Source organism: Salvelinus namaycush, chromosome 23 (genome assembly GCF_016432855.1).
Source record: "Salvelinus namaycush isolate Seneca chromosome 23, SaNama_1.0, whole genome shotgun sequence".
Lineage (NCBI taxonomy): Eukaryota > Metazoa > Chordata > Actinopteri > Salmoniformes > Salmonidae > Salvelinus > Salvelinus namaycush.
The window spans coordinates 5,487,073-5,514,602 of record NC_052329.1 but is presented as its reverse complement, the minus strand read 5'-3'; the positions used below and the strand labels follow the sequence as shown (position 1 = coordinate 5,514,602).

Here is a 27,530-nt window from a genome sequence, read left to right as displayed (position 1 = left end):
GTACCTGGTGTAGTGTGTGTGTGTGTGTGTGTGTGTGTGTGTGTGTGTGTGTGTGTGTGTGTGTGTGTGTGTGTGTGTGTGTGTGTGTGTGTGTGTGTGTGTACCTTGTAGTGTGTGTGTGTGTGTGTACCTTGTTGTAGTGTGTGTGTGTGTGTACCTTGTAGTGTGTGTGTGTGTGTGTGTGTGTACCTTGTTGTAGTGTGTGTGTGTACCTGGTGTAGTGTGTGTGTGTGTGTGTGTGTGTGTGTGTGTGTGTGTGTGTGTGTGTGTGTGTGTGTGTGTGTATTTGTACCTGGTGTAGTGTGTGTGTGTGTGTGTGTGTGTACCTGGTGTAGTGTGTGTGTGTGTGTGTGTGTGTGTGTGTGTGTGTGTGTGTGTGTGTGTGTGTGTGTGTGTGTGTGTGTGTATGTACCTGGTGTAGTGTGTGTGTGTGTACCTTGTTGTAGTGTGTGTGTGTGTGTACCTTGTTGTAGTGTGTGTGTGTGTGTGTGTGTACCTTGTTGTAATGTGTGTGTGTGTGTGTATGTACCTGGTGTAGTGTGTGTGTGTGTGTGTGTGTGTGTGTGTGTGTGTGTGTGTGTATATACCTGGTGTAGTGTGTGTGTGTGTGTGTGTGTGTGTGTGTGTATATACCTGGTGTAGTGTGTGTGTGTGTGTGTGTGTACCTGGTGTAGTTTGTGCGTGTGTGTGTGTGTATATACCTGGTGTAGTGTGTGTGTGTGTACCTGGTGTAGTGTGTGTGTGTGTACCTGGTGTGTGTGTGTGTGTGTGTGTACCTGGTGTAGTGTGTGTGTGTGTGTGTACCTGGTGTAGTGTGTGTGTGTGTGTGTACCTGGTGTAGTGTATTTGTACCTGGTGTAGTGTGTGTGTGTGTGTGTACCTGGTGTAGTGTGTGTGTACCTGGTGTAGTGTGTGTGTGTGTGTGTGTGTGTGTGTGTGTGTGTGTGTGTGTGTGTACCTGGTGTAGTGTGTGTGTACCTGGTGTAGTGTGTGTGTATGTACCTGGTGTAGTGTGTGTGTGTGTGTGTGTATATACCTGGTGTAGTGTGTGTGTGTGTGTATATACCTGGTGTAGTGTGTGTGTGTGTGTGTGTGTGTGTGTGTGTGTGTGTGTGTGTGTGTGTGTGTGTGTGTGTGTGTGTGTACCTGGTGTAGTGTGTGTGTGTGTGTATATACCTGGTGTAGTGTGTGTGTGTGTGTTGTATATACCTGGTGTAGTGTGTGTGTGTTGTATATACCTGGTGTAGTGTGTGTGTGTGTGTGTGTGTGTGTGTGTGTGTGTGTGTGTGTGTGTGTGTGTGTGTGTGTGTGTGTGTGTGTGTGTGTGTACCTGTAGCTGGTGTCCGGTTGCAGGTGCTGAATGATATACTTGGTGACTGGTCCTACAGAGATGGACTGTCTCTCTCCCAGGTCTATGAGGTAGGAGGAGATCTCAGCCCCGTGGTCGCAAGGCGGCTCCCAACCAACAGCTACAACAATAACAACAATAATAATATTATATAGTGCTTTTCAATCCAATTTCAATTAAAACGGTTCAATTAAAACTCGACACACCCCCGACTCGACACACCCCACTCGACACACCCGACTCGACACACCTCTCCACACACACACCTCTCCACACACACACCTCTCCACACACACACCTCTCCACACACACACCTCTCCACACACACACCTCTCCACACACACACCTCTCCACACACACACCTCTCCACACACACACCTCTCCACACACACACCTCTCCACACACACCTCTCCACACACACCTCTCGACACAATGCAGCCAGGATATCGGGGTTAACACCCCCTACTCTTACGATAAGTACCATGGGATCTTTAATGACCAGAGTCTCAGGACACCCGTTTAACGTCCCATCCGAATGAACGCACAGGACAATGTCACCAATCACTGCCCTGGGGCAAACGTTTGGACACACCTAGTCATTCAAGGGTTGTTCTTTATTTGTACTATTTTCTACATTGTAGAATAATAGTGAAGACATCAACACTTTGAAATTACATATTGAATCATGTAGTAACCAAAAAAGTGTTAAACTAATCAAAATATATTTAATATTTTAGATTCATCAAAGTAGCCACCCTTTGCCTTGATGACAGCTTTGCACACTCTTGGCATTCTCTCAACCAGCTTCATGAGGAATGCTTTTCCAACAGTCTTGAAGGATTTCCCACATATGCTGAGCACTTGTTGGCTGCTTTTCCTTCACTCTGCGGTCCAACTCATCCCAAACCATCTCAATTGGGTTGAGGTCGGGTGATTTTGGAGGCCAGGTCATCTGATGCAGCACTCCATCACTCTCCTTCTTGGTCAAATAGCCCTTAAACAGCCTGGAGGTGTGTTGGGTCATTGTCCTGTTGAAAAACAAATGATAGTCCCACTAAGCCGTACCGGAGCACCAAGTCTAGGACCAAAAGGCTCCTCAACAGTTTCTACTCCCAAGCCATTAGACTGCTGAACAATTCATAAAATCGCCACCGGACAATTTACATTGACCCCCCCTCCCTTTTGTACACTGCTGCTACTCGCTGTTTGTTACCTATGCATAGTCACTTCGCCCCCACCTACATGTACAGATTACCTCAACTAGCCTGTACCCACGCACCCTGACTCGGTACCGGTGCCCCCTGTATATAGCCTCCACACTGACTTGGTACCGGTGCCCCCTGTATATAGCCTCCACACTGACTCTGTACCGGTACCCCCTGTATATAGCCTCCACATTGACTCTGTACCGGTACCTCCCTGTATATAGCCTCCACATTGACTCGGTACCGGTACCCCCTGTATAAAGCCTCCACATTGACTCTGTACCGGTACCCCCTGTATATAGCCTCCACATTGACTCTGTACCGGTACCTCCCTGTATATAGCCTCCACATTGACTCGGTACCGGTACCCCCTGTATAAAGCCTCCACATTGACTCTGTACCGGTACCCCCTGTATATAGCCTCCACATTGACTCTGTACCGGTACCCCCTGTATATAGCCTCATATATATAGCCTCCAAATCAAAGTTTGATTTGATTTGAAGCCCAAACCAGATGGGATGGCGTATCGCTGCAGAATGCTGTGGTAGCCATGCTGGTTAAGTGTGCCTTGAATTCTAAATAAATCCCAGACCGTGTCACCAGCAAATCACCCCGACACATCACACCTCCTCCTCCATGCTTCATGGTGGGAACCACACATGTGGAGATCATCCGTTCACCTACTCTGCGTCTCAAAAAGACACGGCAGTTGGAACCAAAAATCTCAAATTTGGTCTCATCAGACCAAAGGACAGATTTCCACCAGTCTAATGTCCATTGCTCGTGTTTCTTGGCCCAAGCAAGCCTCTCTTTCTTATTGGTGTTCTTTAGTAGTGGTTTCTTTGCAGCAATTCGACCATGAAGACCTGATTCACACAGTCTCCTCTGAACAGTTGATGTTGAGATGTGTCTGTTACTTGAACTCTGTGAAGCATTTATTTGGGCTGCAATTTCTGATGCTGGTATCTGTAATGAACTTATCCTCTGCAGCGGAGGTAACTCTGGGTCTTCCTTTCCCGTGGCGGTCTTCATGAGAGCCAGCTTCATCATAGCACTTGATGGATTTTGCGACTACACTTGAAGAAACTTTCAAAGTTCTTGACAGTTTACGTATTGTTGAAATCGGCGAAACTTTGAACATTGAGATATTAAATGAATGATGGGAAATTAAAGAGACTGGGTGTTATGTTATAAGTTAATGGTTCTCAGAAGAAAGACAGAAGGCTTTGGAATGTGTTTGATGGGAGGAGAGGAGAGTGATGTGTTGATACAGGGGAGACAGACGGACATCTGGGTATTAGATGAAAGAGGGGTTGAGGTTAGGAGGTGAGGACAGATTCTCTTAAGAGAGTAATGCATGTTTGGAATCCTGTTACCCTCTTTATTAGCTTCCTGTAGAGCCATAAAATGTAAGGATTGGAGAGAAAGGGGAAGTGTCTTAAGTAGGATGCGCATAAACTGTGAAGTCTGAAATCTTCTGATGTCTGTCTACAGCTGTACAGAACTTTTGGGAAGAATTAAACTTAGTTAAAAGCTTCTATAGTGCCCGTGGGTTATTTACTCTGAAAAATAAGAATCCAACAGTATTGACTGACCTTCATGTCTTAAAGTAATGGACTGTCGTTTCTCTTTGCTTATTTGAGCGGTTCTTAACATAATATGGACTTTTACCAATTAGAGTTATCTTCTGTAAACCACCCCTACCTGGGTCACAACATAACTGATTGGCTCAAATGCATTAAGAAGGAAAGAAATTACACAAATTAACTTTTAACAAGGCACACTTGTTAATTGAAATGCATTCCAGGTGACTACCTCATGAAGCTGGTTGAGAGAACGCCAAGAGTTTGCAAAGCTGTCATCAAGGCAAAGGGTGGCTACTTTGAAGAAACTCAAATATAAAATATATTTTGATTTGTTTAACACTTTTTTGGTTACTACATGATTCCATATGTGTTATTTCATAGTGTTGATGTCTTCACTATTATTCTACAATGTAGAAAATAGTTAAAATAAAGAGAAACCCTGGAATGAGTAATGTCTAAACTTTTGACTGGTACTGTATATATATATATTTATGGTCCCGATGAGGCTTTACAACATTCAACAAGACAAACAAAACAATGTCAAACCAAACTGACCTAGACAAGTGGAGGGGGAGTAGAGAGGAGGCGTGGGGGGTCCATCTTCCTCCTCCTCCTCCTCCTCTTCCTCCTCCTGGTCTGCGGAGGTGTGGTATCCACGTAGCTCCGCCTCTTTGAGGGCATGGACACTGCTGACGGCCGCAGGTACAGAAGGAGGAGTTTGACAGAGGACCGCCTCACTGAACAGACCTACGCCAGCCACGTTCACAGCCTGGGGAAAGGGGGAGAGAGATGATATAATATGTTACAGAAGAGACACAGGCTTTTAATGTCGTAACACACACTGTCTTTACTGCCCGAATGTGACAACTAGGATAAAGTTTTCGCAGGACACTGTCAGTTTCCTATTTTTCCCCTGGATTTGGGTTGATGTAATATGATGATACTAGCTACATTATATATACAAAAGTATGTGGACACCCCTTCAAATGAGTGGATTCGGCCATTTCAGCCACACCCGTTGCTGACAGGTGTATAAACTCGAGCACACAGCCATGCAATCTCCATAGACAAACATTGGCAGTAGAATGGCCTTACTGGAAGAGCTCAGTGAATTTCAACGTGGCACCGTCATTAGGACGCCACCTTTCCAACAAGTCACATTTCTGCCCCGGTTAACTGTAAGTGCTGTTATTGTGAAGTGGAAATATCTCGGAGCAACAACGGCTCAGCCGCAAAGTGGTAGGCCACACCAGCTCAGAACGAGAAAACAGAGTGCTGAAGCGTGTTAAAATCCTCAGTCCTCGGTTGCAGCACTGCCGAGTTCCAAACTGCCTCTGGAAGCAACGTCAGCACATTAACTGTTCGTCTGGAGCTTCATGAAATGGGTTTCCGTGGCCGAGCAGCCGCACATTAGCCTAAGATCACCATGCGCAATGCCAAGCGTCGACTGGAGTGGTATAAAGCTCAACGCCATTGGACTCTGGAGCAGTGGAAACATGTTGTCTGGAGTGATGAATCACCCTTCACCATCTGGCAGTCTGAAGGAATAATCTGGGTTTGGCAGACGCCAGAAGAACGCTATTTTCCTGAATGCATAGTGCCAACTGTAAAGTTTGGTGGAGGAGGAATAATGGGGCTGTTTTTCATGGTTCGGGTTAGGCCCCTTAGATCCAGTGAAGGGAAATCTTAACGCTACAGCATAAAATGACATTCTAGGCGATTCTGTGCTTCCAACTTGGCAACAGTTTGGGGAAGGCCCTTTCCTGTTTCAGCATGACAATGCCCCCGTGCACAAAGCGAGGTTCACACAGGAACGGTTTGTTGAGATTGGTGTGGAATAACTTGACTGGCCTGCACAGAGCCCTGACCTGAACCCCATCGAACACCTTTGGGATGAATTGGAATGCCCGACCTCACTAATGCTCTTGTAGCTGAATGGAAGCAAGTCCCAACATCTAGTGGAAAGCCTTCCCAGAAGAGTGGAGGCTGTTATAGCAGCAAAGGGGGAACCAACTCCATATTAATGTCCATGATTTTGTAATGAGATGTGTGACCAGCAGGTGTCAACAATAGCTTTGGTCATGTAGTGTCTGTGCCTAGGGTGTTTTCTACCCTAAGCAGCTGGGGAACCAAATGTATAGTCGTAATGACCACTTCTGACCACTAGGTGGTAGTGAGGGTACACCAGTCTCCAGCTCTACCTCCTCACTGTATGGTGACTCACTACTCTGTAGTGGGGTCTCAGGGGTCAGGGGTCTCCAACTACATTCAACAAAGGAACCATTTTTCCTGGAGCGGAAGGCCGGGAGGGCCTGAACATGGTAATAAATCATTTGGAAACTGCAAATTGACCGCAACAATCCCAAACAGATTAAAAAACAAAATAATTTCCAACCTTGATTACATTGGGATAAGATAACAAATCTCTATTTATGCGTGGGAACCGATTTCCTAAAATAAAATCACTGAGCTCATTTCCTGGTGATTTTATGTCCAAAAATACAGTGCTTCTATAAAATATTCACACCCCTTAACTGATTCCACCTTTGTTGTGTTTCCGCCTGAATTTAAAACGGATTAAATTGAGATGTCTTGTCACTGCCTTACACACAATACCTCATAATGTCATAGTAGAATTGTGTTTTTCCTGAAAACAAAGTGTTATGTTTGGGGCAAATCCAATACAACACACTACTGAGTACCACTCTCCATATTTACAAGCATAGTGTTGGTTGCATCATGTTATGGGTATGCTTGTAATCATTAAGGATTGGGGAGTTTTTCAGGATAAAAAAAGAAACAGAATGCAGCTAAGCACAGGCAAAATCCTAGAGGAAAACCAGTTTGAGTCTGCGTTCCACCAGACACTGGGAGATGAATTCACCTTTCAGCAGGACAATAACCTACAACACAAGGACAAATATACAACGGAGTTGTTTACCAAAAAGACACTGAATGTTTCTGAGTGGCCGAGTTACAGTTTTGACTTAAATCTACTTGAAAATCTATGGCAAGACTTGAACAATGGCTGTCTAGCGATGATCAACAACCAACCTGATTTACCCAGAAAGACTCACAGCTGTAATCGCTGCCAAAGGTGATTTTAACATGTATTGACTCAGGGGTGTGAATACTTATCTAATCAAGATAAAATACACTTAAAATAAAATAAAAAATGTTTACGTTTAAAACAGACTGTTAAAAACAGAGATCGGCCCGTAAATGGAGGCAGCTGAAGTCTGAATCGCGTGAGGGTGAAAGACAGTCAACTGACAGACCTGTTGGGGAATGATTGGCCTGTTAGCTGGTTAGATTGCCGAGCTACAAACTTAACTAGCTACCTTGAACAGCAATAACAGAAACACCTAACCGCTAAAACATACAGTGAGGCAAAAAAGTATTTAGTCAGCCTCCAATTGTGCAAGTTCTCCTACTTAAAAAGATGAGAGAGGCCTGTCATTTTCATCATAGGTACACTTCAACTATGACAGACAAAATGAGAAAAAAAATCCAGGAAATCACATTCTAGGATTTTTAATGAATTTATTTGCAAATTATGGTGGAAAATAAGTATTTGGTCATCTACAAACAAGCAAGATTTCTGACTCTCACAGACCTGTAACTGCTCACCTGTAGATAGAAAGTAGTACGTTATAGTAACAGAAAGCTGCACTCACCTGAACCCGGCAGAAGTAGCAGTAACTACTAAGTACTAGTACCAGGTAACTTGTCTTTAGTGCTGAGAGACAAGACTCACCTGAACCCGGCAGAAGTAGCAGTAACTACTAAGTACTAGTACCAGGTAACTTGTCTTTAGTGCTGAGAGACAAGACTCACCTGAACCCGGCAGAAGTAGCAGTAACTACTAAGTACTAGTACCAGGTAACTTGTCTTTAGTGCTGAGAGACAAGACTCACCTGAACCCGGCAGAAGTAGTTGGTGGCAGGCAGCAGTCCCTTGACCTCGTGGGTGAGGCTGGCACCGCTGTAACACACCTGCATGGTGCCCTCCGCTGCCCCCCACTCCACACGGTACTCTGAGACGACTGCCCCGTTACAGGCTGGAGCCTGGGGAGGGGCGGGAGAAAACAGAGACTGTTAACATGATGGATGGATTGATTGGTTCAACACAGATAAAACACCTGTCTTGATTTAACATGATGATTGATTAACTGTATTATCCCCTTGAGAGCATTTCTGTTGTAGTACAAACCACGTAGAACAGAAGTCACAAGTGTTGTGTTCCTACCTCCCAGCTGACCACAGCCACAGTAGGGGACTTGCAGGTAATGTGAGGTGCCTTACAGGGCTCTGGAGCCCCGGGGCCCATGGTCACCTCACAATGCTCTGACAGGGGTCCGTACTAACACACACACACACACACACACACACACACAACCAAAATACACACTCATTAGTTGGTGACAGTCAAACATACTTTCTTTAGTGACACAACGTGACTACATACAGGAAGAGAGGACATACAGGAAGAGAATCAGAGGAAAAACTAAATTCACTTTTTTGTTCACTCCTGAAACGTATAGAGTCAAACCTACACACTGAACAAGACTATCCTGTATCATTCACGAACCAACAAAGTTCAGTTTTCCTAGCATTCAAAGGGATAAAACAAGTTTTGTTGTCTCACCCCAGCCTTGTTGGCGGCCCGCAGGCGGAAGCTGTACGTCCGTCCCGGGAGCAGACTACCCACGGTGCAGTCGACCTCCGAACCTTGGTACACCTCCCTGACCTCCTCTTGACCTGTTGACCCCTGAGGACCAGCGCCACACACCTCCACACTATAGACCGACACCGGGCTGCCACCGCCCACACACGGCAGTCCTGGGAGAGACACACGTATACCAATTAGTTTATTTTATATTTCATTTTTCAGATTCCAGATTATTCTCATTAAGATGATAAATTGCTAAAATAGCAGCACATATAATTACAATGGTCAACAACAAAATTAGCACAAAATTAGGGTTGGCCACTCTTCCTTCAGGTAACAGACAGCTTGACAACAGACTGTCTTCAGGTAACAGACAGCTTGACAACAGACTGTCTTCAGGTAACAGACAGTTTGACAACAGACTGTCTTCAGGTAACAGACAGCTTGACAGCAGACTGTCTTCAGGTAACAGACAGCTTGACAGCAGACTGTCTTCAGGTAACAGACAGCTTGACAGCAGACTGTCTTCAGGTAACAGACAGCTTGACAGCAGACTGTCTTCAGGTAACAGACAGCTTGACAGCAGACTGTCTTCAGGTAACAGACAGCTTGACAGCAGACTGTCTTCAGGTAACAGACAGCTTGACAGCAGACTGTCTTCAGGTAACAGACAGCTTGACAGCAGACTGTCTTCAGGTAACAGACAGCTTGACAGCAGACTGTCTTCAGGTAACAGACAGCTTGACAGCAGACTGTCTTCAGGTAACAGACACCTGAAGACAGTCTGCTGTCAAGCTAACAGACAGCTTGACAGCAGACTGTCTTCAGGTAACAGACAGCTTGACAGCAGACTGTCTTCAGGTAACAGACAGCTTGACAGCAGACTGTCTTCAGGTAACAGACAGCTTGACAGCAGACTGTCTTCAGGTAACAGACAGCTTGACAGCAGACTGTCTTCAGGTAACAGACAGCTTGACAGCAGACTGTCTTCAGGTAACAGACAGCTTGACAGCAGACTGTCTTCAGGTAACAGACAGCTTGACAGCAGACTGTCTTCAGGTAACAGACACCTGAAGACAGTCTGCTGTCAAGCTAACAAACAGCTTGACAGCAGACTGTCTTCAGGTAACAGACAGCTTGACAGCAGACTGTCTTCAGGTAACAGACAGCTTGACAGCAGACTGTCTTCAGGTAACAGACAGCTTGACAGCAGACTGTCTTCAGGTAACAGACAGCTTGACAGCAGACTGTCTTCAGGTAACAGACAGCTTGACAGCAGACTGTCTTCAGGTAACAGACAGCTTGACAGCAGACTGTCTTCAGGTAACAGACAGCTTGACAGCAGACTGTCTTCAGGTAACAGACAGCTTGACAGCAGACTGTCTTCAGGTAACAGACAGCTTGACAGCAGACTGTCTTCAGGTAACAGACAGCTTGACAGCAGACTGTCTTCAGGTAACAGACAGTTTGACAGCAGACTGTCTTCAGGTAACAGACAGTTTGACAGCAGACTGTCTTCAGGTAACAGACAGTTTGACAGCAGACTGTCTTCAGGTAACAGACAGTTTGACAACAGACTGTCTTCAGGTAACAGACAGTTTGACAACAGACTGTCTTCAGGTAACAGACAGTTTGACAACAGACTGTCTTCAGGTAACAGACAGTTTGACAACAGACTGTCTTCAGGTAACAGACAGCTTGACAACAGACTGTCTTCAGGTAACAGACAGTTTGACAACAGACTGTCTTCAGGTAACAGACAGTTTGACAACAGACTGTCTTCAGGTAACAGACAGTTTGACAACAGACTGTCTTCAGGTAACAGACAGTTTGACAACAGACTGTCTTCAGGTAACAGACAGTTTGACAACAGACTGTCTTCAGGTAACAGACAGCTTGACAACAGACTGTCTTCAGGTAACAGACAGCTTGACAACAGACTGTCTTCAGGTAACAGACAGCTTGACAACAGACTCTTTCTTAAGGCCCCCAACACAATGTGTCTGCTAAAATGGCATATATTATATTAAAGCCAGTTATTCCCTGGCACCAAAAGCTAATAAAATATGCCCACACAGAGTGGTTGTAGTGTAGGTTGGCATGGTGACAGAGTGGCGGTTAAGGTTGGCATGGTGACAGAGGGGTGACAGAGGGGTGGTAGTGTAGGTTGGCATGGTGACAGAGGGGTGGTAGTGTAGGTTGGCATGGTGACAGAGGGGTGGTAGTGTAGGTTGGCATGGTGACAGAGGGGTGGTAGTGTAGGTTGGCATGGTGACAGAGGGGTGGTAGTGTAGGTTGGCATGGTGACAGAGTGGTGGTAGTGTAGGTTGGCATGGTGACAGAGTGGTGGTAGTGTAGGTTGGCATGGTGACAGAGATGTGGTAGTGTAGGTTGGCATGGTGACAGAGTGGCGGTTAAGGTTGGCATGGTGACAGAGGGGTGGTAGAGTAAGTTGGCATGGTGACAGAGGGGTGGTAGTGTAGGTTGGCATGGTGACAGAGGGGTGGTGGTGTAGGTTGGCATGGTGACAGAGGGGTGGTGGTGTAGGTTGGCATGGTGACAGAGATGTGGTAGTGTAGGTTGGCATGGTGACAGAGTGGCGGTTAAGGTTGGCATGGTGACAGAGGGGTGGTAGAGTAAGTTGGCATGGTGACAGAGGGGTGGTAGTGTAGGTTGGCATGGTGACAGAGGGGTGGTAGTGTAGGTTGGCATGGTGACAGAGGGGTGGTAGTGTAGGTTGGCATGGTGACAGAGAGGTGGTAGTGTAGGATGGCATGGTGACAGAGGGGTGGTAGTGTAGGTTGGCATGGTGACAGAGTGGTGGTGGTGTAGGTTGGCATGGTGACAGAGATGTGGTAGTGTAGGTTGGCATGGTGACAGAGGGGTGGTAGTGTAGGTTGGCATGGTGACAGAGTGGTGGTAGTGTAGGTTGGCATGGTGACAGAGAGGTGGTAGTGTAGGTTGGCATGGTGACAGAGAGGTGGTAGTGTAGGTTGGCATGGTGACAGAGAGGTGGTAGTGTAGGTTGGCATGGTGACAGAGGGGTGGTAGTGTAGGTTGGCATGGTGACAGAGGGGTGGTAGTGTAGGTTGGCATGGTGACAGAGAGGTGGTAGTGTAGGTTGGCATGGTGACAGAAGGGTGGTAGTGTAGGTTGGCATGGTGACAGAGGGGTGGTAGTGTAGGTTGGCATGGTGACAGCGAGGTGGTAGTGTAGGTTGGCATGGTGACAGAGGGGTGGTAGTGTAGGTTGGCAGGGGGGATGGCAAAGTGACTCACCCCAGCGCAGCTGCACCTCTCTGGCCTTGGGCTTGCCCACCACGCGGGGCGGCTGGCACTGCCCTGGGGGCACCGCGGGAGTCTGGACCTGCAGAGTCTCTGACAGCTGGAACACAACAACAACATGTTAGGATGAGAAAACACCACCATTAGGAGACAACATTCTATTAGGATAGAGAGACAAGACCCCTCCATCTGTATTTATAGTTAGGACAGCCTTACAAGCCCATTTATATTTCAATTATACAACTGATGAAAAACAAAACACGAGTACAGTATCGATAGATAATGTAGGACTACACTGCATATTATTGCCATGTTGATCTGCTGTGTACGTAACAGTGACATCTCCATTTCTGTGACAGAGAAGACCCAACATGTGACTGTTCTGTCACGTTATTCTGCATCCCCCCCCCACCCCCCACCCAAAATAAAATACTTAACCAAAACAAAAGCTTGGCATCGTGAGTCATGTCTCTGAGTCTCTCTAAGCCGTCATGAATGAGAGCCATTAAAGCAAGAACATCTTATAACAGCTGATCTGGTTAATGAACAATTAGCACAGCTTCCTACGCCACGAGGGTTAACTGATTACAGTCCTCTGTCTTGTACGTACATATGATGTGCATCCTAAATGGCACCCTATTCCATATATAGTGCACTACTATAGACCAGGGCTGGCATATATATATATGGAATAGGGTGCCAGCCCTGGTCTATAGTAGTGCACTATATATGGAATAGGGTGCCAGCCCTGGTCCTAAAGTAGTGCACTATATATGGAATAGGGTGCCAGCCCTGGTCTAAAGTAGTGCACTATATATGGAATAGGGTGCCAGCCCTGGTCTAAAGTAGTGCACTCTATATGGAATAGGGTGCCAGCCCTGGTCTATAGTAGTGCACTATATATGGAATAGGGTGCCAGCCCTGGTCCTAAAGTAGTGCACTATATATGGAATAGGGTGCCAGCCCTGGTCTAAAGTAGTGCACTCTATATGGAATAGGGTGCCAGCCCTGGTCTAAAGTAGTGCACTCTATATGGAATAGGGTGCCAGCCCTGGTCTAAAGTAGTGCACTATATATGGAATAGGGTGCCAGCCCTGGTCTATAGTAGTGCACTATAATATGGAATAGGGTGCCAGCCCTGGTCTAAAGTAGTGCACTCTATATGGAATAGGGTGCCAGCCCTGGTCTAAAGTAGTGCACTCTATATGGAATAGGGTGCCAGCCCTGGTCTAAAGTAGTGCACTCTATATGGAATAGGGTGCCAGCCCTGGTCTAAAGTAGTGCACTCTATATGGAATAGGGTGCCAGCCCTGGTCTAAAGTAGTGCACTATATATGGAATAGGGTGCCAGCCCTGGTCTAAAGTAGTGCACTATATATGGAATAGGGTGCCAGCCCTGGTCTAAAGTAGTGCACTCTATATGGAATAGGGTGCCAGCCCTGGTCTAAAGTAGTGCACTCTATATGGAATAGGGTGCCAGCCCTGGTCTAAAGTAGTGCACTATATAGGGAATAGGGTGCCAGCCCTGGTCTAAAGTAGTGCACTATATAGGGAATGTCGTGAAGAAGATCATTAATAACCTCCACATGAGAAAACAGATGAACGACAATCTCCTGTTAGAGTCGGGCCAGAAATAGACGGCATGGACATGACTGGAATACTACTCCTAGAGCCATTCATCATTATGAAGCAGAGGAAGTGATGACACACTGCTGAGACAGAGAGAACACAGGAGACATGGAAATAGAACGCTAGAGAGAGAGAGAGAGATGGAAATAGAACGCTAGAGAGAGAGAGACATGGAAATAGAACGCTAGAGAGAGAGAGACATGGAAATAGAACGCGAGAGAGAGGGAGAGAGAGACATGGAAATAGAACGCGAGAGAGAGGGAGAGAGAGACATGGAAATAGAACGCGAGAGAGAGAGACATGGAAATAGAACGCGAGAGAGAGAGACATGGAAATAGAACGAGAGAGCGAGCGAGAGACATGGAAATAGAACGAGAGAGCGAGCGAGAGACATGGAAATAGAACGAGAGAGCGAGCGAGAGAGCGAGCGAGAGAGCGAGCGCGAGAGAGAGCGCGAGAGAGAGCGCGAGAGAGAGCGCGAGAGAGAGCGCGAGACACTATTTGACACAGAGGTGAAATACCTGCTATATGCTGATGACTTGGTACTTCTATCACCAACCAAAGAAGGTCTTCAACAGAACATTAATATTCTAGAGCAATATTGCCATAATTGGGCCCTGGCAGTAAATTTCCCAAAAACTAAAATCATGATTTTCCAAAAACAAAACAGATGTCAGAAACACAAATATAAATTCACCCTGAACAACACCATCATTGAACACACAAAAAATTACACCTACCTTGGTCTGACCATATCTGCATCGGGAAACTTTAATAGGGCAGTGAATGCACTCAAAGAAAAAGCCCGCAGAGCATTGTATGCAATAAAAATGAAATTATTCAAAATCAACATCCCAATTAGAATTTGGACCAAAATATTTGACAGTGTAATCCTACCAATAGCTCTTTATGGAAGTGAGGTTTGGGGGCCACTCAATAAACTGGACTTTAAAATGTGGGACAAACATCCAATTGAAGCCCTACATGCAGAATTCTGTCGGAAAATCCTACAAGTCCAGAGAAATACACCAACTAATGCATGTAGGGCAGAATTGGGCCGCTTTCCAGTAATAATGAAAATACAGAAAAGATCATTAAAATTTTGGCTACATCTAAATTCAAGTCCAAATTCGAGTCTGCAATTTAAAGCACTTCAAACCCAAGAGCTGAGCCCAGAAACGAGCCCTCTCAGTCAGCTGGTGTTGGACCTCACCAACCAAGCTGACACCAGCACTGCTTCAAAAGAAAGAATTCCAATAAACAAAATCATGAACCAATCAAAGGACTCATATATACAACATTGGAAAAACGAAACAAAATCCCAAAGCCGACCAAATTGCTATCTGACCCTAAACAGAGAATATGAATTGGCTGAATATCTCTACTCTGTCAGAGATACGAAGCAGAGACAGATCCTTACCAAGTACAGGCTGAGTGACCACCGATTGGCAATAGAAACCGGCAGACATAAAAAGACATGGCTACCCAAAGAGGAGCGTGTATGTGGTCACTGCACGACAGGGGAGCTAGAAACAGAGATGCACTTTCTCCTTTACTGTGATAAATATTCCTCACCAAGAGATTCATTATTCACAGAAATGTCTACATTTATTCCAAATTTTAACTTATTAAACCCAGAGGAAAAACTAAAAATACTCATGGGCGAAGGAGCAATGGCTCCTCTTGCAGCCAAATATGTATTTGCCTGCCATAGCCTGAGGGACACTGAATAATAACATCTGCATAGTAAGCAGTAACTTACTTATTATTACTATTATTGTTATTACTGTTATTGTTATTACTATTATTATTGTTGTTTATCATTCCAAGTAGTAATGGTATGGGTGGTAATGGTAATGATAGCAGTTTAATGATGGTGGTGGTGGTAATGACGATAGTAGTTGTAGTACCGATGTAATGGTGAAGATGACCGTTATTTAGTTATAAGTTAGTTATAGTTTCATTTTTTTATTACATTACATTCGATTATTGACTTACCATTTTATTGTTACTATTTTTATATTTAATTTTGTATTATTATTTACTGCCATTCTATATTATTATTTGTCATTGTTTATAATTTTATTACAATGTATATTGTATACATTGTTGCTTTGGCAATATTGACACAATGTTTTTCTTGCCAATAAAGCAGCTTGAATTTGAGAGAGAGAGAGCGAGAGAGCGAGAGAGAGATGGAAATAGAACGCTAGAGAGAGAGAGACATGGAAATAGAACGCTAGAGAGAGGGAGAGACATGGAAATAGAACGAGAGAGAGAGAGAGAGACATGGAAATAGAACGCTAGAGAGAGACATGGAAATAGAACACTAGAGAGAGAGACATGGAAATAGAACGCGAGAGACATGGAAATAGAACGAGAGAGAGAGCGAGAGACATGGAAATAGAACGAGAGAGAGAGACATGGAAATAGAACGCGAGAGAGAGAGAGACATGGAAATAGAACGCTAGAGAGAGAGAATGCTAGAGGGAGACAGAGGCATAGAAGTAGAAAGATATACATAAAGAAACCATGCAAATAGAACGCTCTAGAAATTGAGCTATTTTGTTGTGTTAGTTATACAATGAGTGACAAAGATATAACGGTGAGAAACGTCACGGACAGGGAGAAAGACCAGGCTGGTCTAAAGCTCTCATGGCTGCAAGGACTGTGTGTATTGTTCGCTCCAGTACATGCAGAGGTGTGTGTGTGTGTGTGTGTGTGTGTGTGTGTGTGTGTGTGTGTGTGTGTGTGTGTGGTGCAGTAATGGTGACTCACTGGGCTTTGCCCCCCCTCACTCATGCAGTAAACTCTGGTCTGGTAGGAGTGGCCTGGCTTCAGCCCCTCACACACATGTTCCATGGCTGGACCACTGTACGCCAGCTCCCACGACACGCCTAGAGGGACACAGACAGACAGACACACACATGGACAGACAGAGAGAGACAGAGAGAGACAGAGAGAGACAGAGACAGAGAGAGACAGAGAGAGACAGAGAGAGACAGAGAGAGAGAGAGAGAGAGAGAGAGAGCGGACAGATAGACAGACAGAGAGCGGACAGACAGAGACACACAGAGAGACAGAGACAGAGAGAGAGAGAGAGAGAGAGAGAGAGAGAGAGAGAGAGAGAGAGAGAGAGAGAGAGAGAGAGAGAGAGAGAGACACAGAGAGAGAGAGAGAGAGAGAGAGAGAGAGAGAGAGAGAGAGATGAACACACTACTAAGCTATCTTGTTCTTGGCTATGTTAAATACAGGAAGTAGTCACGCAGTAGCCGTTGACTTATTCTGCATTTTATTGTGTTACAGCCTGAATTCAAAATGGATTAAATATGTTTATTGTCATCTCACTCATCTAGACACAATACCGCATAAGGACAAAGTGAAAATATGGTTTTAGAAATGTTTGTGAAATGAAATCCAGAAATATCTAATTTACATAAGTACTCAAACCCCAGAGTCAATACATGTTAGAATCCTCATTGGCAGTGATTACAGCTGTGAGTCTTTCTGGGTAAATCTCTAAGCGTTTTCCACATCTGGATTGTACAACATTTGCCCATTATTATTTTCTAAATTCTTCAAGATCTGTCAAATTGGTTGTTGATCATTAGACAGCCATTTTTTTTTTTTTTTTTTTTTTTTTTTTTATCCCCTTTTCTCCCCAATTTTCATGGTATCCAATCGCTAGTAATTACTATCTTGTCTCATCGCTACAACTCCCGTACGGGCTCGGGAGAGACGAAGGTCGAAAGCCATGCGTCCTCCGAAGCACAACCCAACCAAGCCGCACTGCTTCTTTAACACAGCGCGCCTCCAACCCGGAAGCCAGCCGCACCAATGTGTCGGAGGAAACACCGTGCACCTGGCCCCCTTGGTTAGCGCGCACTGCGCCCGGCCCGCCACAGGAGTCGCTGGAGTGCGATGAGACAAGGATATCCCTACCGGCCAAACCCACCCTAACCCGGACGACGCTAGCCCAATTGTGCGTCGCCCCACGGACCTCCCGGTCGCGGCCGGCTGCGACAGAGCCTGGGCGCGAACCCAGAGACTCTGGTGGCGCAGTTAGCACTGCGATGCAGTGCCCTAGACCACTGCGCCACCCGGGAGGCCCTATTAGACAGCCATTTTGAAGTCTTGCCATAGATTTTCAAGTAGATTTAAGTCAAAACTGTAACTCGGCCACTCAGAAACATTCAGTGTCTTTTTGGTAAACAACTCGTGTAGATTTGGCCTTGTGTTGTAGGTTATTGTCCTGCTGAAAGGTGAATTCATCTCCCAGTGTCTGGTGGAAAGCAGACTGAACCAGGTTTTCCTCTAGGATTTTGCCTGTGCTTAGCTCCATTCTGAAAAACTCCACAGTCCATAACTTCTGATGGATGAGAGGTGCTATTTCCACGTTCGGATGAAAAGTGTGCCCAGAGTAAACTGCCTGCTACTCAGGCCCAGAAGCTAAGATATGCATATAATTAGTAGATTTGGATAGAAAACACTCTGAAGTTTATAAAACTGTTTGAATGAAGTCTGAGTATAACAGAACTCATGTCAGGCAAAAACCTGAGAAAAAAATCCAACCAGGAAGTGGGAAATCTGAGGTTTGTAGGTTTTCAAGTCTTTGCCTATCCAAGATAGTGTAAATTTGGTCCGATTGCACTTCCTAATGCTTCCACTAGATGTCAACAGTCTTTAGAACCTTGTTTCAGGCTTCTACTGTGAAGGTGGAGAGAATAAGAGCTGTTTGAACCAGGGGTCTGGCAGAATGCCATGAGCTCAGTCAGGCGGGCGCCCGTGAGAGCTAGCTGCGTTCCCTTTCATTTCTAAAGACAAAGGAATTGTCCGGTTGAAACATTATTGAAGATTTATGATAAAAACATCCTAAAGATTGATTCTATACATCGTTTGACATGTTTCTACGAACTGTAATATACCTGTTGACTTTTTGTCTGGTCTGCGCCTCATGAATTTGGATTTGTGAGCAAAATGCGCGAACAAAAAGGAGATATTTGGACATAAATGATGGACTTTATATTTATTTTATTATTGCATGTGCTTTTTCCGTAAAGCTTTTTTGAAATCTGACAGAGCGGTTGCATTAAGGAGAAGTTTATCTAAAGTTCCATGTATAATATTTGTAACTTTTATCAATGTTTATTATTAGTATTTCTGTAAATTGATGTGGCTCTCTGCAAAATCACTGGATGTTTTGGAAGCAAAACATTACTGAACATAACGCGCCAATGTAAACTGAGATTTATGGATATAAATATGAACTGTATCGAACAAAACATACATGTATTGTGTAACATGAAGTCCTATGAGTGCCATCTGATGAAGATCATCAAAGGTTAGTGATTAATTTTATCTATTTCTGCTTTTTGTGACTCCTCTCTTTGGCTGGAAAAATGGCTGTGTTTTTCTGTGACTAGGTGCTGACCTAATATAATCGTATGGTATGCTTTCGTCGTAAAGCCTTTTTGAAAATCGGACACTGTGGTGGGATTAACAACAAGTTTATCTTTAAAATGGTGTATAATACTTGTATGTTTAAGGAATTTTAATTATGAGATTTCTGTTGTTTGAATTTGGCGCCCTGCACTTCCACTGGCTTTTGTCAAATTGATCCCGTTAACGGGATTTCAGCCCCTCTCATCCCTAAGAAGTTAACGACTACAAGCATACCCATAACACGATGCAGCTACCATCCTGGTTGAAAATATGAAGAGTAGTACACTGTGTTGTTGGATTTGTCCCAAACAGGCTTCCTTCTTTTCACTCTGTCATTTAGGTTAGTATTGTGGAGTAACTACAATGTTGTTGATCCATCCTCGGTTACCTCCTATCACAGACATTAAACTCTGTAACTGTTTGAAAGTCCCCATTGGCCTCACGTAGGAAGGACGTATCTTTGTAGTGACTGGGTGTATTAATACACCATACAAAGTGTAATTAATAACTTCACCATGCTCAAAGGGATATTCAATATCTGCTTTTTTTTTTACCCATCTACCAACAGGTGCCCTTCTTTGCGGGGCTTTGGAAAACCTCCCTGGTCTTTGTGGTTAAATCTGTGTTTGAGATTCACTGCTGGACTGAGGAACCTTACAGATAATTGTATGTGTGGGGGTACAGAGATGAGGTAGTCATTCAAAAATCACGTTAAACACTATTATTGCACACACAGAGGCCAAGCAATTTATTATGTGACTAGTTAAGCAAATTGTTACTCCTGAACTTATTTAGGCATCGCCATAACAAAGGGGTTGAATACTTATTGACTCAAGACATTTCAGCTTTTCATTCATGCATTTGTAACTATTTCTAAAAACATAATTTCACTTTTACATTGTGGTATTGTGTGTAGGCCAGGGACACAAAATCTCAATATAATCCATTTTAAATTCAGGCTGTAACACAACAAAATGTGGGAAAAGTCAATGGGTATGACTAATAATTGGCTGTTTAACAGGGACTTTCTGAAGGGACTGTATCTTGAAAACTACTGTGGGTTGCTAAAAAGCCCGATACAAATAGAAAGGATTACTGTTCTCAGGGAAGTTTCTCTGGGGTTTAGGCTGGGTAACGGGAAAGCTCTCTGGGGTTAAGGCTGGGTAACTGGAAAGCTCTCTCTGGGGTTAAGGCTGGGTAACTGGAAAGCTCTCGCTGGGGTTAAGGCTGGGTAACTGGAAAGCTCTCGCTGGGTAACTGGAAAGCTCTCTCTGGGTAACTGGAAAGCTCTCGCTGGGTAACTGGAAAGCTCTCGCTGGGTAACTGGAAAGCTCTCGCTGGGGTTAAGGCTGGGTAACTGGAAAGCTCTCTCTGGGTAACTGGAAAGCTCTCTGGGGTTTAGGCTGGGTAACCGGTAAGCTCTCTGGGGTTTAGGCTGGGTAACTGGAAAGCTCTCTCTGGGGTTAAGGCTGGGTAACTGGAAAGCTCTCTCTGGGTAACTGGAAAGCTCTCTCCGGGGTTAAGGCTGGGTAACTGGAAAGCTCTCTGGGGTTTAGGCTGGGTAACGGGAAAGGCTGGGTAACTGGAAAGCTCTCTCTGGGGTTAAGGCTGGGTAACTGGAAAGCTCTCGCTGGGGTTAAGGCTGGGTAACTGGAAAGCTCTCGCTGGGGTTAAGGCTGGGTAACTGGAAAGCTCTCTCTGGGTAACTGGAAAGCTCTCTCTGGGTAACTGGAAAGCTCTCGCTGGGTAACTGGAAAGCTCTCGCTGGGGTTAAGGCTGGGTAACTGGAAAGCTCTCTCTGGGTAACTGGAAAACTCTCTCTGGGGTTAAGGCTGGGTAACTGGAAAGCTCTCTCTGGGTAACTGGAAAGCTCTCTCTGGGTAACTGGAAAGCTCTCTCTGGGTAACTGGAAAGCTCTCTCTGGGTAACTGGAAAGCTCTCTCTGGGTAACTGGAAAGCTCTCTCTGGGTAACTGGAAAGCTCTCTCTGGGTAACTGGGGTTAAGGCTGGGTAACTGGAAAGCTCTCTGGGGTTTAGGCTGGGTAACTGGAAAGCTCTCGCTGGGTAACTGGAAAGCTCTCGCTGGGGTTAAGGCTGGGTAACTGGAAAGCTCTCTCTGGGTAACTGGAAAACTCTCTCTGGGGTTAAGGCTGGGTAACTGGAAAGCTCTCTCTGGGTAACTGGAAAGCTCTCTCTGGGTAACTGGAAAGCTCTCTCTGGGTAACTGGAAAGCTCTCTCTGGGTAACTGGAAAGCTCTCTCTGGGTAACTGGAAAGCTCTCTCTGGGTAACTGGGGTTAAGGCTGGGTAACTGGAAAGCTCTCTGGGGTTTAGGCTGGGTAACTGGAAAGCTCTCTTATTTTACCTTTATTTAACTAGGCAAGTCAGTTAAGAACAAATTCTTATTTTCAATGACAGCCTAGGAACAGTTGGTTAACAGCCTTGTTCAGGAGGCAGAACGACAGATTTGTACCTTGTCAGCTCAGGGATTTGATCTTGCAACCTTTCGGTTACTAGTCCAACGCTCTAACCACTAGGCTACCCTGCCGCCCCAATGTAAAAAGGGATTTATAAAATAAATGTGATTGATTTGCAGTTGAAACTTACCGCTTAGTCCCTCAGATATCTCCACCACGTATTTGGTCACTTCCGCCCCTCCATCATCTTTAGGAGGTTCTATAGAGAGAATAAAACAAGATTATTTAGGAGGTTCTAGAGAGAATACAACAAGACTATTTAGGAGGTTCTAGAGAGAGAATACAACAAGACTTTTTAGGAGGTTCTAGAGAGAGAATACAACTAGATTCTTTAGGAGGTTCTAGAGAGAGAATACAACTAGATTCTTTAGGAGGTTCTAGAGAGAGAATACAACTATTACTTCCTGTTCTGGATCAACGTCTCTGTAGCTCTGTTAAAGAGTCATGAGCCAGCTAGCAATATTTATAGACAATATCTGCATCCCAAATGGCACGACCATATTCCCTATATAATACACTAACTCTGACCAGGCCAGTACTCTTGGTCGCACCAAGGGTGGCCAGTACTCTTGGTCGCACCGAGGGTGGCCAGTACTCTTGATCCCACCGAGGGTGGCCAGTACTCTTGATCCCACCGAGGGTGGCCAGTACTCTTGATCCCACCGAGGGTGGCCAGTAGTCTTGATCCCACCGAGGGTGGCCAGTACTCTTGATCCCACCGAGGGTGGCCAGTACTCTTGATCCCACCAAGGGTGGCCAGTACTCTTGATCCCACCAAGGGTGGCCAGTAGTCTTGATCCCACCAAGGGTGGCCAGTAGTCTTGATCCCACCAAGGGTGGCCAGTAGTCTTGATCCCACCAAGGGTGGCCAGTAGTCTTGATCCCACCAAGGGTGGCCAGTAGTCTTGATCCCACCAAGGGTGGCCAGTAGTCTTGATCCCACCAAGGGTGGCCAGTAGTCTTGATCCCACCAAGGGTGGCCAGTACTCTTGATCCCACCAAGGGTGGCCAGTACTCTTGATCCCACCAAGGGTGGCCAGTACTCTTGATCCCACCAAGGGTGGCCAGTACTCTTGATCCCACCAAGGGTGGCCAGTACTCTTGATCCCACCAAGGGTGGCCAGTACTCTTGATCCCACCAAGGGTGGCCAGTACTCTTGATCCCACCAAGGGTGGCCAGTACTCTTGATCCCACCAAGGGTGGCCAGTACTCTTGATCCCACCAAGGGTGGCCAGTACTCTTGATCCCACCAAGGGTGGCCAGTACTCTTGATCCCACCAAGGGTGGCCAGTACTCTTGATCCCACCAAGGGTGGCCAGTACTCTTGATCCCACCAAGGGTGGCCAGTACTCTTGATCCCACCAAGGGTGGCCAGTACTCTTGATCCCACCAAGGGTGGCCAGTACTCTTGATCCCACCAAGGGTGGCCAGTACTCTTGATCCCACCAAGGGTGGCCAGTACTCTTGATCCCACCAAGGGTGGCCAGTACTCTTGATCCCACCAAGGGTGGCCAGTACTCTTGATCCCACCAAGGGTGGCCAGTACTCTTGATCCCACCAAGGGTGGCCAGTACTCTTGATCCCACCGAGGGTGGCCAGTACTCTTGATCCCACCGAGGGTGGCCAGTACTCTTGATCCCACCGAGGGTGGCCAGTAGTCTTGATCCCACCGAGGGTGGCCAGTAGTCTTGATCCCACCAAGGGTGGCCAGTACTCTTGATCACACCAAGGGTGGCCAGTACTCTTGATCACACCAAGGGTGGCCAGTACTCTTGATCCCACCAAGGGTGGCCAGTACTCTTGATCACACCAAGGGTGGCCAGTACTCTTGATCCCACCAAGGGTGGCCAGTAGTCTTGATCCCACCAAGGGTGGCCAGTAGTCTTGATCCCACCAAGGGTGGCCAGTAGTCTTGATCCCACCAAGGGTGGCCAGTAGTCTTGATCACACCAAGGGTGGCCAGTAGTCTTGATCACACCAAGGGTGGCCAGTGTTATCAACAGACATGAAAACAAACAAAGCTCTGGTAACACAGAGGTATCGGAGAGAGGGATTTTGATCGGTATCACCATTGCGAGCAGATCAGATTTCTTTGTTGTGTTTGTTTGAGATGATGATGATTGTGTGTGTGTGTCTACTCACCCCATGCCAGTCTGAAGGAGTCGGGCAGTACCCTGCCTCTGATGACAGGTCTACATGGTCCTCCTGGTCTGTCTGGACAGGTAGTGAACTCTGCCACCTGACTGGGGTTACTCTTCCCCTCAGTGTTGTAGGCTGCCACCTGCAGGACGGGAGGAGATACTGCAGCAGTCAGGAATCACAATTATAGAAAATGAAAAACTATATATAAATAAATAACACATTCCTCATCCAGGCCTTCATTGAAAGTATTTCTAGGGTCAGAAAAATACATATTTCTATTGTCACAATATCACTCATCAAGAGACACTCAGGAATCACATCTCTTTGTCCAGCAGACAAATTCCAACTCTCGCCTGCGCTCACTTCACTGTGTTTTGTTGATTGGCCTGTACAGAGCTAGGGGGGGGGGGGGGGGGCACTCCAGTTCTCTGCCCCTTTCGCTTGGAACTGAAATTACAGGAGGTCGTCCCAACAAATTAGTATATAGCAAGGGAAAACACAATGATAGAAAATTAAGTGGGGGGGGGGAGGGGGGGGGGCTGTCACAGTATTGACCCCTTAGTTGCACCACACTTTCCCATCTTGCTGCTCAATGTGTAAATGTTCAAACCAAACTTATTTGCCAAATGCCCCAAATACAAATCGTGAAATGCTTACTTACAAGCACTTAACCATAACAGTTAAGAAAATATTTACTAAAACAAACTAAAGTAAAATAAAATAACACATAGGGACTATGGTGGTCTGCTTGAAACGTATTACAGCGGTCTGCCTGAAACGTATTACTGTGGTCTGCCTGAAACGTATTACTGTGGTCTGCCTGAAACGTATTACTGTGGTCTGCCTGAAACGTATTACTGTGGTCTGCCTGAAACGTATTACTGTGGTCTGCCTGAAACGTATTACTGTGGTCTGCTTGAAACGTATTACAGCGGTCTGCCTGAAACGTATTACTGTGGTCTGCCTGAAACGTATTACTGTGGTCTGCCTGAAACGTATTACAGTGGTCTGCCTGAAACGTATTACAGTGGTCTGCCTGAAACGTATTACAGTGGTCTGCCTGAAACGTATTACAGTGGTCTGCCTGAAACGTATTACTGTGGTCTGCTTGAAACGTATTACTGCGGTCTGCCTGAAACGTATTACCGCTGTCTGCTTGAAACGTATTACAGTGGTCTGCTTGAAACGTATTACTGTGGTCTGCTTGAAACGTATTACAGCGGTCTGCTTGAAACGTATTACAGCGGTCTGCTTGAAACGTATTACAGCGGTCTGCTTGAAACGTATTACTGTGGTCTGCTTGAAACGTATTACTGTGGTCTGCTTGAAACGTATTACTGTGGTCTGCTTGAAACGTATTACTGTGGTCTGCTTGAAACGTATTACTGTGGTCTGCTTGAAACGTATTACTGTGGTCTGCTTGAAACGTATTACTGTGGTCTGCTTGAAACGTATTACTGTGGTCTGCTTGAAACGTATTACTGTGGTCTGCTTGAAACGTATTACCGTGGTCTGCTTGAACGTATTACTGTGGTCTGCCTGAAACGTATTACAGTGGTCTGCCTGAAACGTATTACAGTGGTCTGCCTGAAACGTATTACAGTGGTCTGCTTGAAACGTATTACAGACTTGGTCAGGGAAAGGTTCAAAACGTAATTGAAGACATTTGCCAATTGGTCCGTGTATACTCTGAGTACTGGTCCTTGTAATCCGTCTGGCCCTGTGGCCTGGTGAATGTTGACCTGTTTAAAGGTCTTACTCACATTGACTACGCAGAGCGTGATAACACAGTTGTCCGGAACAGCTGGTGCTCTCATGCATGCTTCAGTGTTGCTTTCCTCGGAGTGAGCACAAAAGGCATTTAACTCGTCTAGTAAGCTCACGTCACTAGGCAGCTCGCGGCTGGGCTATTGACAGCACCAGCTGTTATTGACAAACAGACACACCACACCTAGTCTTCCTGGAGGTAGCTGTTCTGTCGACGCACGGAAAACCCAGCCAACTGTATATTATTCATGTCGTCGTTCAGCCACGACTCAGTTAAAAATAAGATACTGCTGTATTTAATGTCCCGTTGGTAGGATAATCTCGAACGGAGCTCGTCCAGTTTATTATCCAGGGATTGCACAAAGGCCGATAGGATGGTTGGTAGAGGAGGGTTAACCGCGAGCCGATGAATTCTCACGAGGCACCCCGTATCTACAGCCCCTGTATCTTCGTCTCCTCTCCACGTGAATGATGGGGATTTGGGCCTGGTGCGAGAACAACAGTAGAAACTGTACTGGGTTTTTACATTGTAAATGTGTCTGCAACTTTGTGTCCTGCTATTATTGGCCAGGTCTCTCTTGAAAAATAGATTTTTTTCCCCTTTTCAATGTGACTAACCTAGTAAAATAAAAAGATATCTCTGTCACAATACTATCATCTCTTTGCATAGATACTGTCGGCACAGGTCATGACTTAATAAGTCAACCGCAATGTCAAACCACGCCCATTGCCAAAGATAATGTCAGTGGTCTTTGAGTTTAAAGGGTAGGTAGCATAAACATAACCACATGTGACATATAGATTTGCATTAGTATATGTAACAAGTCCCAATGCCCAAGTTAAAACTCACTTTTTAATATTTTTGCGAGTTATATACATAAAACGGCATTCAGCATTCCGTAGTCATGTCGGAAAATGTTTTCCAAGGGTGTAATATAATATGGAGAACACGGCTAGCCAGCCTTGTATGTAAACTTCAACTGTATCACTTAATTAAACCAAATTGTTTGCACTCATGACTACTGGCTTCAACTTAAATTTTCAGACAACTTAAAAGCAAATACTTTATTTATTGTTACAAATCAACTTACAAGGTTGCTAGCCAACTAGCCTGCTAACTTTAAATTAGCACTGCACGAGTCAGCCAGTGGCTATCAACACCTAGCTTAGAGCTTACATTAAAGTAAAACACCGTTTTGGAAATGCATAATGCCATCTAACCAGTTATCAAAGAATGTTAGCTACACTGAACAAAAATAAATGCAACTTTAAAGATTTTACTGAGTTACAAGTTCATATAAGGTAATCAGTCAATTGAAATACATTCATTAGACCCTAATCTATGGATTTAACATGACTGGGAATACAGATATGCATCTGTTGGTCACAGATAACAACAAAAAACAGGTAGGGGCGTGGATCAGAAAACCAGTCAATATCTGGTGATACCACCTTTTGCCTCATGAAGCGTGACATTTCCACCGCATGGAGTTTATCAGGCTGTTGATTGTGGCCTGTGGAATGTTGTCCCACTGCTCTTCAATGGATGTGTGAAGTTGCTGGATATTGGCGGGAACTGGAACATGCTGTCGTCTACACCAATCCAGAGCATCCCAAACATGCTCAACAGGGACATTTTCAGCATACAGGAATTGTGTACAGATCCTTGCGACATGGGTCAGTGTATTATCATGCTGAAACATGAGGTGATGGAGGCGGACAAATTGCACAACAATGGGTCTCAGGATCTTGTCAAGGTCTCTCTGTGCATTCAAATTGCCATCAATAAATACAATTGTGTTCGTTGTCCGTAGCTTATGCCGGCCCATACCATAACCCCACCGCCAGCCACCATGGGGCACTCTGTTCACAATGCTGAAGTCGGTTACGACGCCAAACCGCAGTCAGGTCATGACCCCGGTGAGGACGACGAGCACGCAGATGAGCTTCCCTGAGACAGTTTCTGACAGTTTATGC

The 27,530-nt window shown here is 45.4% G+C and overlaps 1 protein-coding gene across 2 annotated transcripts in view; it reads right to left on the bottom strand.

Annotated features, from left to right (window-relative positions):
* Positions 1-27,530, bottom strand: part of fndc3a (fibronectin type III domain containing 3A) — a 185,004-nt gene that overhangs the window by 21,511 nt on the left and 135,963 nt on the right. For both annotated transcript variants that reach the window (XM_038960994.1, XM_038960993.1), the window contains 9 exons: positions 23,787-23,925; positions 21,774-21,842; positions 16,504-16,622; positions 12,091-12,196; positions 8,789-8,982; positions 8,390-8,503; positions 8,059-8,208; positions 4,697-4,910; positions 1,331-1,469 (listed from right to left, as the gene is read on the bottom strand). In XM_038960994.1, the coding sequence (XP_038816922.1) occupies positions 1,331-1,469; positions 4,697-4,910; positions 8,059-8,208; positions 8,390-8,503; positions 8,789-8,982; positions 12,091-12,196; positions 16,504-16,622; positions 21,774-21,842; positions 23,787-23,925 (1,244 nt within the window). The remainder of the gene's footprint in view (positions 1-1,330; positions 1,470-4,696; positions 4,911-8,058; positions 8,209-8,389; positions 8,504-8,788; positions 8,983-12,090; positions 12,197-16,503; positions 16,623-21,773; positions 21,843-23,786; positions 23,926-27,530) is intronic.